This window comes from Piliocolobus tephrosceles, chromosome 7, assembly GCF_002776525.5.
Source record: "Piliocolobus tephrosceles isolate RC106 chromosome 7, ASM277652v3, whole genome shotgun sequence".
NCBI lineage: Eukaryota > Metazoa > Chordata > Mammalia > Primates > Cercopithecidae > Piliocolobus > Piliocolobus tephrosceles.
The window spans coordinates 99,530,026-99,542,899 of record NC_045440.1 but is presented as its reverse complement, the minus strand read 5'-3'; the positions used below and the strand labels follow the sequence as shown (position 1 = coordinate 99,542,899).

Here is a 12,874-nt window from a genome sequence, read left to right as displayed (position 1 = left end):
TCCTGTAACTGATTTGCTCTCCTGGCACAGGACATCATGTTGTGTGGTACCCCGAGGCTGGTGAGAAAGGGAAAAAACTCAAAAATTCCTGGGTGGGAAGGCTCTTCCCTGCATTTACCACAATTGCTAAAATGCTAGGTTTAATAGCCCAAGCTGGTCTATATTTGCATGGAAACTGTGTATGTGTGGAATTTTATTTTATTTTTTTTACTTCAAGATGGTCATAATAAGAGCCAGACTGTTGATGAGTCTAACGATTAGAAGCAGCCTCTAAATTCCCCACACAATCAGGTTGGGTTCAATTTTGAGATTTTGTTCTAATAGTTCAAAATGTGTGGTGTTTATCTAGCAACCCCACTAAAGGACTCACATTCATTGGTGCCAAACACGTGCATTAGCCTTGCAGCTGCCCAGTGCAAAGACTGCCTCTATAACCAGCCACAGAGTTTAAGTAAAGCAGTCTGGAAGAGTGTTGGGAAGGTTCACGTTAGTAACTGCTATATTTATGTCCATCATGTCACTGTTAAATTGGCAAGCACTGAGGCAGCCTTCAGCATTGCTGAGTGTGTATACTCACCATTCCTGGATGAGCTGCGTGCTTGGAAATAGGAGCACAAAGAGGGTTCTTGGCTTAGGGAACTTGGCTCGACATTTCTATCTATTTGAGTCATGTCCACCATTACACCTGCATCCTTTGGAGCCAGACTTACACATTACCACCATTACTCTTTCATAGTACTGGAATTGCACACATCTATGAAATCCGTCTTTCTCTTTCTTACGTTGCCACAGAACAGAATCCCTAGGAGTATGTGGGGTATTGAGGAGGGGGAGGAATTCATTCTGGGTCACCGCTTGAGAAATTTTTTTATTGTATTTCTTTTCAAGTGATTCTGGTAACGAAAGTATTATAGTTACAGGACAAGCAAACATTTAAGCCAAAAAACAATCATGTGGTAAAGGCCTCTGCTTTAATCTACTACATGAGAGAGAGGTCATTGTTACTCATTTCCAAAGCTATTATCGACTTGGAATGTGGGATCGGAGAGGCTTTTCGAATGTAGTTAGTGGTGTTCACAAAAGAACCATTGCCTTCAAAAGAGAGAAACTTGGACACTGAGAATGAACTTCTCACTTCCATTTATTACTTATATAAGCAAAAATATCTGAAGACAAATATCAAGCCATGGTTTCACACTCCCAAAGTATCTCATTTGTCATGAGCCATGAATGTCACTTTTTAAACTCCTTCCCTGAATGCCCAATCAACAGGAAAGAAGCTGCAGAGCAAGGGCAGAAGAGTCTAGACCAGGTGTTGGCAAACTATAGCTCATAGACTGACCATTTGTTTTGTTTGTTTGTTGCTGTTTTTTTGAGACAGTCTTACTGTGTCACCCAGGCTGGAGTGCAGTGGCATGATCTTGGCTCACTGCAACCTCCACCTCTCGGGTTCAAGAGATTCTCCTGCCTCAGCCTCCCGAGTAGCTGGGAGTCCAGGCACTCACCATCACGCCTGGCTAATTTTCGTACTTTTAGTAGAGATGGGGTTTCACTATGTTGACCAGGCTGGTCCCGAACTCCTAACCTTAGATGATCTGCTGGCCTCAGCCTCCCAGAGTGTTGGGATTACAGGCATAAGCCACTGTGCCTGGTCTGTAATAAAGTTTTATTGGAACACAGCCATGCTCTTCTGTTTACATCTTGTCTATGGCTGCTTTAGCGCTACAATGGCGGAGTTGGGTAGTTGGGACAGACACCATGTCTGTCTGTTGGGACAAACAACACAAACTCCAAAATATCTACTCTGTGGGTCTTTACTGAAAACTTTGCTGACCCTTGGTCTAGACAAACAGTCAGATGAGCTAACTGTTGGCTAAAGGTCCTCAACTCACAATGCCAAGAGAAAGACTGAGTTGGCTTTAGCTGTTGTCATGCACTGCGTAATTTAAAAAGTCTTACAAGCCAGTACAACTAAAACTCCTATTTACCTTACTTTGGAGCAATAATATGGAAAGTAAAACTAGGTCTGAATATATTTAATATATTACCTGGACTTCTAAAACATTGTTGATTGCTTAAATGTGCATAAGTCAATGTCATTTCTCAAAACGTTTAATAGATGCAACTGTTGGCGGCTGCTAAAGTACTGGTGTTATGCTTGTGCCTGTGTGAAATTCTGCAATGCTGAAAACCTCATGCACTCTAGCTATGAATGTAGGTCTACTTGAAGCAAAACTCTTCAATCTAATTGTTTTCCCAATCTTTGAAACCAATTTTAAGAGTGACCAGAAAACTGTAGTTTAAGGCACGAGATACATTTCTCCGCTGAGCCTTGTAGTACCAATATGCTGGACCAGTTCAGTAAAATATGCCATAAATTATGACTGCTTCATCTGAATGCATGGGACACTTTCTACAATGGTGGGAATTATTACCAGGAGTTTAGGAGCCAGACATGGGTTCTGTATTTTTCATACATTGGTGATCAATTCAAATCTCTTTCCTTTGCAGCCAGGTTTGGTCAGTATGGCCAGGAGTGCAGATTATGACAAAGAACAAAGCTGAAAGACCTGAACCATTAAGGTTACAGTCTCAATACCACCAAGTTAAACAACCTATTTACATGCAAGATCATTGGTTGGAATGATGTTGGATAGACATGTCACAAGTAATCTGAAGGCTTTTATTTTATTTTATTTTATTTTATTTATTATACTTTAAGTTCTAGGGTACATGTACACAACATGCAGGTTTGTTACATATGTATACATGTGCCATGTTGGTGTGCTGCACCCATTAACTTGCCATTTACATTAGGTGTATCTCCTAATGCTATCCCTCCCCCCTCCCCCCACCTCACAACAGGCCCTGGTGTGTGATGTTCCCCTTCCTGTGTCCAAGTGTTCTCATTGTTCAATTCCCACCTATGAGTGAGAACATGCGGTGTTCGGTTTTTTGTCCTTGTGATAGTTTGCTGAGAATGATGGTTTCCAGCTTCATCCATGTCCCTACAAAGGACATGAGCTCGTCCTTTTTTATGGCTGCATAGTAGTCCACGGTGTATATGTACCACATTTTCTCAATCCAGTCTATCATTGATGGACATTTGGGTTGGTTCCAAGTCTTTGCTATTGTGAATAGTGCCACAGTAAACATACGTGTGCATGTGTCTTTATAGCAGCATGATTTATAATCTTTTGGGTATATACCCAGTAATGGGATGGATGGGTCAAATGGTATTTCTACTTTTAGATCCTTGAGGAATCACCACACTGTCTTCACAATGGTTCAACTAGTTTACAGTCCCAACAACAGTGTAAAACTGTTCCTATTTCTCCACATCCTCTCCAGCACCTGTTATTTCCTGACTTTTTAATGATTGCCATTCTAACTGGTGTGAGATAGTATCTCATTGTGGTTTTGATTTGCATTTCTCTGATGGCCAGTGATGATGAGCGGTTTTTCATGTGTCTGTTGGCTGCATAAATGTCTTCTTTTGAGAAGTGTCTGTTCATATCCTTTGCCCACATTTTGATGGGGTTGTTTTTTTCTTGTAAATTTGTTTGAGTTCTTTGTAGATTCTGGATATTAGCCCTTCATCAGATGAGTAGACTGCAAACATTTTTCCCATTCTGTAGGTTGCCTGTTCACTCTGATGGTAGTTTCTTTTGCTGTGCAGAAGCTCTTTAGTTTAATTAGATCCCATCTATCAATTTTGGCTTTTGTTGCCATTGCTTTTGGTGTTTTAGACATGAAGTCCTTGCCCATGCCTATGTACTGAATGGTATTGCCTAGGTTTACTTCTAGGGTTTTTATGGTTTTAGGTCTAACATTTAAGTCTTTAATCCATCTTGAATTAATTTTTGTATAAGGTGTAAAGAAGGGATCCAGTTTCAGCTTTCTACATATGGCTAGCCAGTTTTCCCAGCATCATTTATTAAATAGGGAATCCTTTCCCTATTTCTTGTTTTTGTCAGGTTTGTCAAAGATCAGATGGTTGTAGATATGTGGTATTATTTCTGAGGGCTCTGTTCTGTTCCATTGGTCTATATCTCTGTTTTGGTACCAGTACCATGCTGTTTTGGTTACTGTAGCCTTGTTGTATAGTTTGAAGTCAGGTAGCATCATGCCTCCAGCTTTGTTCTTTTGGCTTAGGGTTGTCTTGGCAATGTGGGCTCTTTTTTGGTTCCATATGAACGTTAAGTCATTTTTTCCAATCCTGTGAAGAAAGTCAATGGTAGCTTGATGGTGATGGCATTGAATCTATAAATTACCTTGAGCAGTATGGCCATTTTCATGATATTGATTCTTCCTATCCATGAGCATGGAATGCTCTTCCATTTGTTTGTGTCCTCTTTTATTTCGTTGAGCAGTGGTTTGTAGTTCTTCTTAAAGAGGCCCTTGTAAGTTGGATTCCTAGGTATTTTATTCTCTTTGAAGCAGTTGTGAATGGGAGTACACTCATGATTTGACTCTCTGTTTGTCTGTTATTGGTGTATAAGAATGCTTGTGATTTTTGCACGTTGATTTTGTATCCTGAGACTTTGCTGAAGTTGCTTATCAGCTTAAGGAGATTTTGGGCTGTGACGATGGGGTTTTCTAGATATACAATCACGTCTTCTGCAAACAGGGACAATTTGACTTCATCTTTTCCTAATTGAATACCCTTTATTTCTTTCTCCTGCCTGATTGCCCTGGCCAGAACTTCCAACACTATGTTGAACAGGAGTGGTGAGAGAGGGCATCCAGTCTTATGCCAGTTTTCAAAGGGAATGCTTCCAGTTTTTGCCCATTCAGTATGATATTGGCTGTGGGTTTGTCATAAATGGCTCTTATTATTTTGAGATATGTCCCATCAATACCTAATTTATTGAGAGTTTTTAGCATGAAGGGCTGTTGAATTTTGTCAAAGGCATTTTCTGCATCTATTGAGATAATCATGTGGTTTTTGTCTTTGGTTCTGTTTATATGCTGGATTACATTTATTGATTTGCGTATGTTGAACCAGCCTTGCATCCCAGGGATGAGGCCCACTTGATCATGGTAGATAAGCTTTTTGATGTGCTGCTGGATTCGGTTTGCCAGTATTTTATTGAGGATTTTTGCATAGATGTTCATCAGGGATATTGGTCTAAAATTCTCTTTTTTGTGTGTGTCTCTGCCAGGCTTTGGTATCAGGATGATGCTGGCCTCATAAAATGAGTTAGGGAGGATTCTCTCTTTTTCTGTTGATTGGAATGGTTTCAGAAGGAATGGTACCAGCTCCTCTTTGTACCTCTGTAGAATTCGGCTGTGAATCCATCTGGTCCTGGCCTTCTTTTGGTTGGTAGGCTATTAATTATTGCCTCAATTTCAGAGCCTGTTATTGGTCTATTCAGAGATTCAACTTCTTCCTGGTTTAGTCTTGGGAGGGTGTATGTATCCAGGAATTTATCCATTTCTTCTAGATTTTCCAGTTTATTTGCATAGAGGTGTTTATAGTATTCTCTGATGGTAGTTTGTATTTCTCTGGGGTCGGTGGTGATATCACCCTTATCATTTTTTATTACATCTATTTGATTCTTCTCTCTTTTCTTCGTTATTAGTCTTGCTAGTGGTCTATCAATTTTGTTGATCTTTTCAAAAAACCAGCTCCTGGATTCATTGATTTTTTGAAGAGTTTTTTGTGTCTCTATCTCCTTATCTGAAGGCTTTGAAATGTCATGAAGGTTGGGACTTATTGTTTGATGTTGGCTACAATGAAGGCTACCTCTTTCCTTCTCCTTTAAATATTAGGTAGATCATAAATAACAGGTATTATTATGGATTCTACATGCAAATGTGTCTTAGTAGATATGTGATGAATTGAAGTGGAAAAGCCATTCAGGGCACAGGAGGAGTTGGGCTTCCTCTTGAAGCTCAGGTTTGACCACTGTGTTGTCTTTTATGTCTACAGATTTAAATGGCTGAAACACAGTTCTCTAATCACAACTCTCCTTTTATCTTGAAGAATTCACAAAGCTTGAGATAATGACTTTGGGAAGAAATGATGTGTAGTGAAAGTATCACTAAGAATTTAAATGTGATTTTTTAGACTTACATGGAGAATAAGACATATAAACCCACTTGATAAATTATAAGATCTATAAAAACAAAGGCATAGGATATTAAATTTTTCTTCGGTTTCAAGTATAATAGAATCATACAGCTGAAGAAAACATCACCATTCTATATTTTTATTACAAAATAAAGAAACATTGGTCCTACTTTTTGTCTCTAATGCTTCATGAATTTATGTGTCAGCCTTGCGCGGGGGCTGTGCTAATCTTCTCTGCATTGTTCCTATTTTAGTACACGGGCTACCGAAACAAGCAGAGTCCTACTTCTTAAACTTCCTCTTTCTTACATTTAAAAAGCTCACCAGTCAAGGTCTTTTAATTTTGGTATACACCATCACTGAATGCCATTTATAAATTCTAATTTTAAAGAGACCCTTAATTTTCCAAGGAGGACTTTGATAGCATTAGTTTTCAGAAAAGATGACTTGCGATTCTAATTTAGGACTTGAAAGGTAAGATTTTTATAGGGAAGCTTATAAAAGGTGGCTTAGAAAAAAATGAGCACTCGCAAGCCTTTCTTTTGGGAGTCAGGCTATGGGGCTGAAGTGTCTTTTTAAAGTGAAGCAACTGACACTACCCATGGGAGAAGCCACCTATGCGACCTATGGCCAAACCGCAAATGTACATTTCTGTGCAACATTCCTGCTAGAGCAGCTGGGCTCTGATTAAGGTGTAGCTGGCTAGATAATCACTAGGGAGAGGTCCAGGGTGTGGGGAACACTTCAAATCACATTCCATGGAAATATTAGACTGTCAGAGCTTAGGAAGCCCCCGATTGTCCATAGACGCTGAGGTGGGGGAAAGGACTGAAATGAACGCTAGCACATGTCAGCTTATAAAAGAGCTGTTGACACAAATTGAACATGTGCAATTTTTTAAAAAGGTGGTATCGAATAACAGGCCAACAGTCATCCCTCTCAGCATTTTAGACCTCTTTCTTCTCTCCACTTTGGCTGTTTATTGAGTCACTTCCATCAGGCAAAGTTCCATAGGACAAGCTATTTGAATCTGGTTGTATTTTGTCCAACATTTGTTTCCCTGTGGAGATAATAATCATAGAGAATCTTTTGTGGTCTTACAGAAAAATGAGTCTTAATAATTTCTCCTCAATCTAGGCCACATTTTATCACCTCTCTTTTACACTATGTGGGCACTGTCTAAACAGAAGAGATGAATGTCAAGGAAGGAAAGGCCCTTGGAATGCCATGTCTCTAGCTGTGTGATAGCATGCTGTCTGTGTCAGAGCCACTGTCACCACCCCCACAGGATCGACAGGCTGTGCATGGAAATCAGGTGGGTTTAGTCTGGAGATTCACATGAAGCATTCACTCATCTCCAAGCCTTTCTCCCCAGGGTTGTGTCTTCTTTTCCATGTCGAATGCATATAACAACACAGAAAAATAGCCTTTGATAGTGGCTTCTAAAGCTGCTACGGAGTCTATGCACTGGGCTTTGTGAAATAAAAAATAGAGTTAAAAATAATCAGGCTGGGCGCAGTGGCTCACACCTATAATCCCTGCACATTGGGAGGCTGAGGCAGGCGAATCACTTGAGGTCAGGAGTTTGAGACCAGCCTGGCCAACATGGTGAAATAGAAAAATCAGCCAGGCATGGTGGTGCATACCTGTAATCCCAGCTACTTAGGAGGCTGAGACACAAGAATCACTTGAACCCTGAGGGGGGAGGCTGCAGTAAGCTGAGATTGTGCCACTGCACTCCAGAACTGGGTGACAGAGCAAGACTCCGTCTCAAAAAAAATAAAAATAAAAAAATAAAAAAAATAAATAAATAAAATCAAACTTTACTTCCTACTAAAGAACCTCTAACCATATAAGGCTTCTCTCACACACACCTTTGCCACTGATGCCAATTCTTTCATTGACTGCTTCCAGCAGATAAGATGGCTCGAATGGCAAAGAGAACACTGAATTCATTGCATGGGGCCATATTTCTCAGTCTTAGGGATGAGGCTTCCCTAGTTTTTGCTTCACAGGCATGATGCTAACAGAATAGCGGAGAAAGCTGTGAGAATATCTCCACTCCTGCCTGGAAACCTATAGGTCCCCCCATACCCCCAATAAGGCTGGAGAGTGCTGAGGGCGGGTGGATGGGGGAAGAGGTGACACAATAGACTGTTTCCTCTGTTCTGGACTTGGCTTTTGTTGTCTACATGACTAGGTGAGTTATTTCTCAGTGAGAGTGAGAACGGGAAAGAGTGTTTGCTCTCTGTGTAGGCGGGGTGAGGAAGGGGGAAGAAGCTACTCATGTTTTGGTGACTGTCCTGAGCCACAGTGCACAAGTCACCCCAGGCTTTCCCCAAGACATGTTCCTTAGCTGCCTACCCTTTGTCCTTGGATGTTCCTTTAAGGTTCTCAAAGTGGCAGGGGTCTGCTGCTGGTAGTCATTGCTACTCTTTTCTCTACCCTTTTCCAATTTAAGGAAACCCAAAAAGGAAATCCTCCAAATCACCCAAATCAAGGAAACGTGGTCAGTTCTCTTATACCCCCAGTTCTGTGCAAAACTAATATTCAATAAATTATTAGTAACATTTACACTGAAAATATCACCTTTGGTTTCATTATTAAATGCACATTTTTAAGGGTAGGAATTATGTTTTATATTAACTTACCACCCAAAATAATACCAATAATTATTCATTTATAAGGATCAAATTTTCCACTATAAAGAATATATGATTTTACCAGGAATATTTCCAAAATCAATATAAGACTGTTGCAGATGTTCCTTTTCTCGATTTCTTGTGACCAAAAATACACCAAGGAATGACAGAAAACACCTGTAAGAATAATATTAATAAAGAATACAAGAACACTGAAACAGACTCATGATATTAAATAACTGAGCTCCGTATTCTACATGATGACATAAATCCCATTGGTTTTGTTCATCCAGTTTCTGGTAAGCTTCCTAGTACTTGTCTTAATTAGCACAGCCAATAGTTCTACCCAGAACCAAGACTTGGGCAGATTCCAGTAGATCTCTCCCCCGGGTTTTTACCATCTGGGGGCTAATTCAGGCTCAAAACCCTTTGGGTAGACACCCTGTCTCATTTTCTACCCATGCACGCCCAGATCCATTTCTGGCATGTGACACAAGAGAAAAAATAATTTATTCTTTAATTTTCTAAGAAATCTAGTTGTCCTTGGCCATAAGAGTAGTCATAATTTCCAGACCTCAGAAGTTTGGCCTTGACCAAATATCTTATGAAATCGAATTTTCAAGATAGACGGCTTCCTACACAGAAAGTAGCCTAGGCTTAAGTTTGCATAACAATGATCATGCTGACTATCAGATCAGAAGCAGCTAAACATTTAATGAAGTGCCTCATGGACTCATGGAAGCTCCTATACACTGGCGATATATTGTCAAAGTTCTGCTTTCTGTTTGCAAGCAATGCTAGCAATGATGCCCACCAAATCTCTAGGAAGAGTTCAAGCTGCACACTCTGACACAAGGAAGGGACACTACCAACATGATGTTATCATGACTAAAGCCAGGGATCTGCCCATCTTGGTCTTTTATTTTGGGCGACCCTAGAGGATCATGATTCTCTAATTTAGATCTAATCTAGGGGTTCCCAAGAGTGAAGTAGGTCTGATACAGTACAGACAGGTCATGGGGTAACTACAAGGGCCAGTGGATGTATCTTGTCTTTGGCCTGGAATTGAAAATCCCCGATGTTTCAGAGCTTCAGAGGAATACCTAAGTCACAAAGCCAAAGACACTGAGCCCCATGTAGGGCCTTAAGTTAAAAAATATGTTTCTTTTAGGAGCTCAGGAAACTGACGTTTCTTATATTATTTTCCAATTTTCTATACCTCTGGTACAATGCCAAAAATCCTATGTAAAAGTAATAGAATTTCACATACTTTACCTCTGAGACATTTACTCACCCAAAAAGATATACAAATACAGTGAGAAAAGCAGCACCAAGGAATTCCTGATAAAATATGATACCTGTGATACAGGAAAAGAAGATAAAATTGATTTTGAAGTAAGGTTATTTATAATAGCTAAATATTGTTTGTAAACTTATGTTAATATGTTATTTTTTCAAGGTAAATTTAGTCACCCTTAAAATGCACATTCAGCACATTAGTTTAAGAAAATTTGCAGGCCACACATTCTGAATTATTCCAAAAAGAACATAGATTTGTAGACCTGATATAATTATCATTATTATAAAATCAACATAATTGACATATATTTGCAAGCAGAAATTTCTCATCCAGTCCAGGATTGTCCCACTGGAACATACAAGAAAACAACACTCTAGTGACTATTCCCCACCTGCAGTTTTAGGTCAGGAGTCAGCCAGCCTGGCCTAAGAATCTTGGTGGACTCTGGGGCCTCTGACACAGCAGGTCCGCCTCAGGCCAGCTGCTGCCACGCATGCTGTCACTTGTGGCGATACCAGTGATTTGTTGGTCTGGCCCCTCGGCAACTCAAGCACCAAAGCACATTCTAGCAGCTGAAGTGCTACCTTAGCTCCACTCCCCACTGCCAACCCCCATCTCATCTTCCTCTGGTCTTCCATAGATAAACAAGGATGCATCATCTACTTTGATGAACGTTGCTTCTATCCCTGTTGGTCTCAATGATTTCTTCTGTAAAGTTCCAAAGCCTTGATAGAGTTTTTGTTAAATAAGATATCTTTAAGTTATATGTCGCCTGGAATTAAATTTTTTTGTGTGTGGTGTTATCCTTGCTAGCCAGCCAACAAATGCTTATTGAACGTCTGCTGTGTGTCAGCCACTGCTCTAGGTCTTGGAGAAACGACAGGACAGAGATCTATCCTCAAGGAGCTTTCTCAATCTTCACCTTATCTTCTTACCTAGGGAATGAACTTCTTACAGGAAGAAGTCATGTCCAGTTCTAATGAATATTTGTTGAATGAATGAAAGTTTCTGAAGCACACTCCAGGTTATTACATACTTCCTTATAACCATTTTAATGTTTTCATGTTATTTTATTTATTTATTTATTTATTTTTGAGACAGAGTCTCACTCTGTCTCCCAGGCTGGAGTGCAGTGGCGCGATCTTGGCTCACTACGAGCTCCGCCTCCCAGGTTCACGCCATTCTCCCGCCTCAGCCTCCTGAGTAGCTGGGACTACAGGCGCCCGCCACCTCACCCGGCTAATTTTTTGTATTTTTTAGTAGAGACGGGGTTTCACAGTGTTAGCCAGGATGGTCTCGATCTCCTGACCTCGTGATCCACCCACCTCGGCCTCCCAAAGTGCTGGGATTACAGGCGTGAGCCATTGCGCCCGGCCAGTTTTCATGTTATTTTAAACTGATATACCATAATATTCATTTCTCTAAGGGCATTTCAAGTTGGTTCTACATCTTTTTTCTCTCTTTTTTTTTTTTTTCATTTTTTTTTTCTTTAGTAAAGCAGCAATGTACTTCTTTGTACAGGCATATCTTTGAAATACGTGGTTTTGGTTCCAGACCACATCACAATAAAGCTAATCTCTCAATAAAGCAAGTCACACTAAATTTTTGGTTTCCCAGTGTACATAAAAGTTATGTTTATACTATACTATAGTTTATCAAATGTGCAATAGCATTATGTCTAAAAAAAGTACATACCTTAATTAAAATACTTTATTGCTAAAAATGCTAATGATCATCTGAGCCTGCAGTGAGTCCTAATCTTTTTGCTCGTTGGAGGGACTTGCCCCAGTGTTGATGGTTGCTGATTGATCAGGGTTGTGGTTGCTGAAGTTTGGGGTGGCTGTGGCAACTTCTTAAGATAAGACAATGATGAAGTTTGCCACATCAATTAACTCTTGTGAAAGATTTCTTTGTAGCATGCAATGCTGTTTGATAGCATTTGACTTACAGTAGAAATTCTTTCAAAATCTCTACTTAATCTTCTCGAACACAGCTGCTGCTTCATCAACTAGGTTACTGAAATATTCTAAATCCTTTGTTTTCATTTCAACAACGTTCCTCGCATCTTCACCAAGAGTAGTTTCCACTTCAAGAAACCACTTTCTTTGCTCTTTTATAAAAAGCAACTCCTCATCCATTAAAGTTTGATCATGAAGTTGTAGCAATCCAGTCACATCTTCAGGCTCCACTTCTATTCTAGTTCTTTTCCTATTTCCATCACATCTGCAGTTACTGCCTTCTCTGAAGTCTTGAACCTTTCAAAATCATCCAGGAGAGTTAGAACAGACTTCTTCCAAACTCCTGTCAATGTGCATATTTTAGCCTCCGCCCATGAATCACAAAGGTTCTTAATGACATCAAGAAAATCAGAAAGTTTTCAATTTATTTTGCTAAGATCAATTGGCAGAATCACTACCTGTGACAGCTATAGCCTTATGAAATGTATTTCTTAAATAATAAGACTTGAAAGTCAAAATTACTCATTGATCCATGGGCTGCAGAATGAATGTTGTGTTAGCAGGCATGAAAACAACATTCATCTCCTTGTACATCTCCATAAGAGTTCTCGGGTGATCAGGTTCATTGCCAATAAGCAGTAATATTTTCAAAGGAATCTTTTTCCTGGTCATTAAGTCTCAACAGTGGGTTTAAAATATTCAGTAACCCATGCCATAAACAGATGTATTGTTATCCAGGATTAGTTGTTTCATTTAGAGAGTACAGGCAGAGTAGATTTAGCGTAATTTTTAAGGGTCCTAGGCTTTTCAGAATGGTTAATAACTCTCTCTCTCGCTCCCTCGCTCTCTCTCTCTCTCTCTCTCTCGCCCACGCTGGAGTGCAATAGTGTCATCTTGG

At 39.9% G+C, this 12,874-nt stretch overlaps 1 protein-coding gene and 1 non-coding gene across 2 annotated transcripts in view; both read right to left on the bottom strand.

Annotated features, from left to right (window-relative positions):
- Positions 1 to 6,247: 6,247 nt before the first annotated feature.
- On the bottom strand, positions 6,248 to 6,352 carry LOC113224967. The gene has a single exon (XR_003309583.1). It is a non-coding gene; the product is annotated as a U6 spliceosomal RNA (small nuclear RNA).
- A 645-nt stretch (positions 6,353 to 6,997) lies between these two features.
- Positions 6,998 to 12,874, bottom strand: part of LOC113224956 (NIPA-like protein 2) — a 100,376-nt gene continuing 94,499 nt past the window's right edge. Inside the window, exons 9-11 of the mRNA XM_026454958.1 lie at positions 10,013 to 10,076; positions 8,801 to 8,895; positions 6,998 to 7,136 (exon numbers count right to left, since the gene is read on the bottom strand). Of these exons, the coding sequence (XP_026310743.1) occupies positions 7,024 to 7,136; positions 8,801 to 8,895; positions 10,013 to 10,076 (272 nt within the window). The 3' untranslated portion in view covers positions 6,998 to 7,023. The remainder of the gene's footprint in view (positions 7,137 to 8,800; positions 8,896 to 10,012; positions 10,077 to 12,874) is intronic.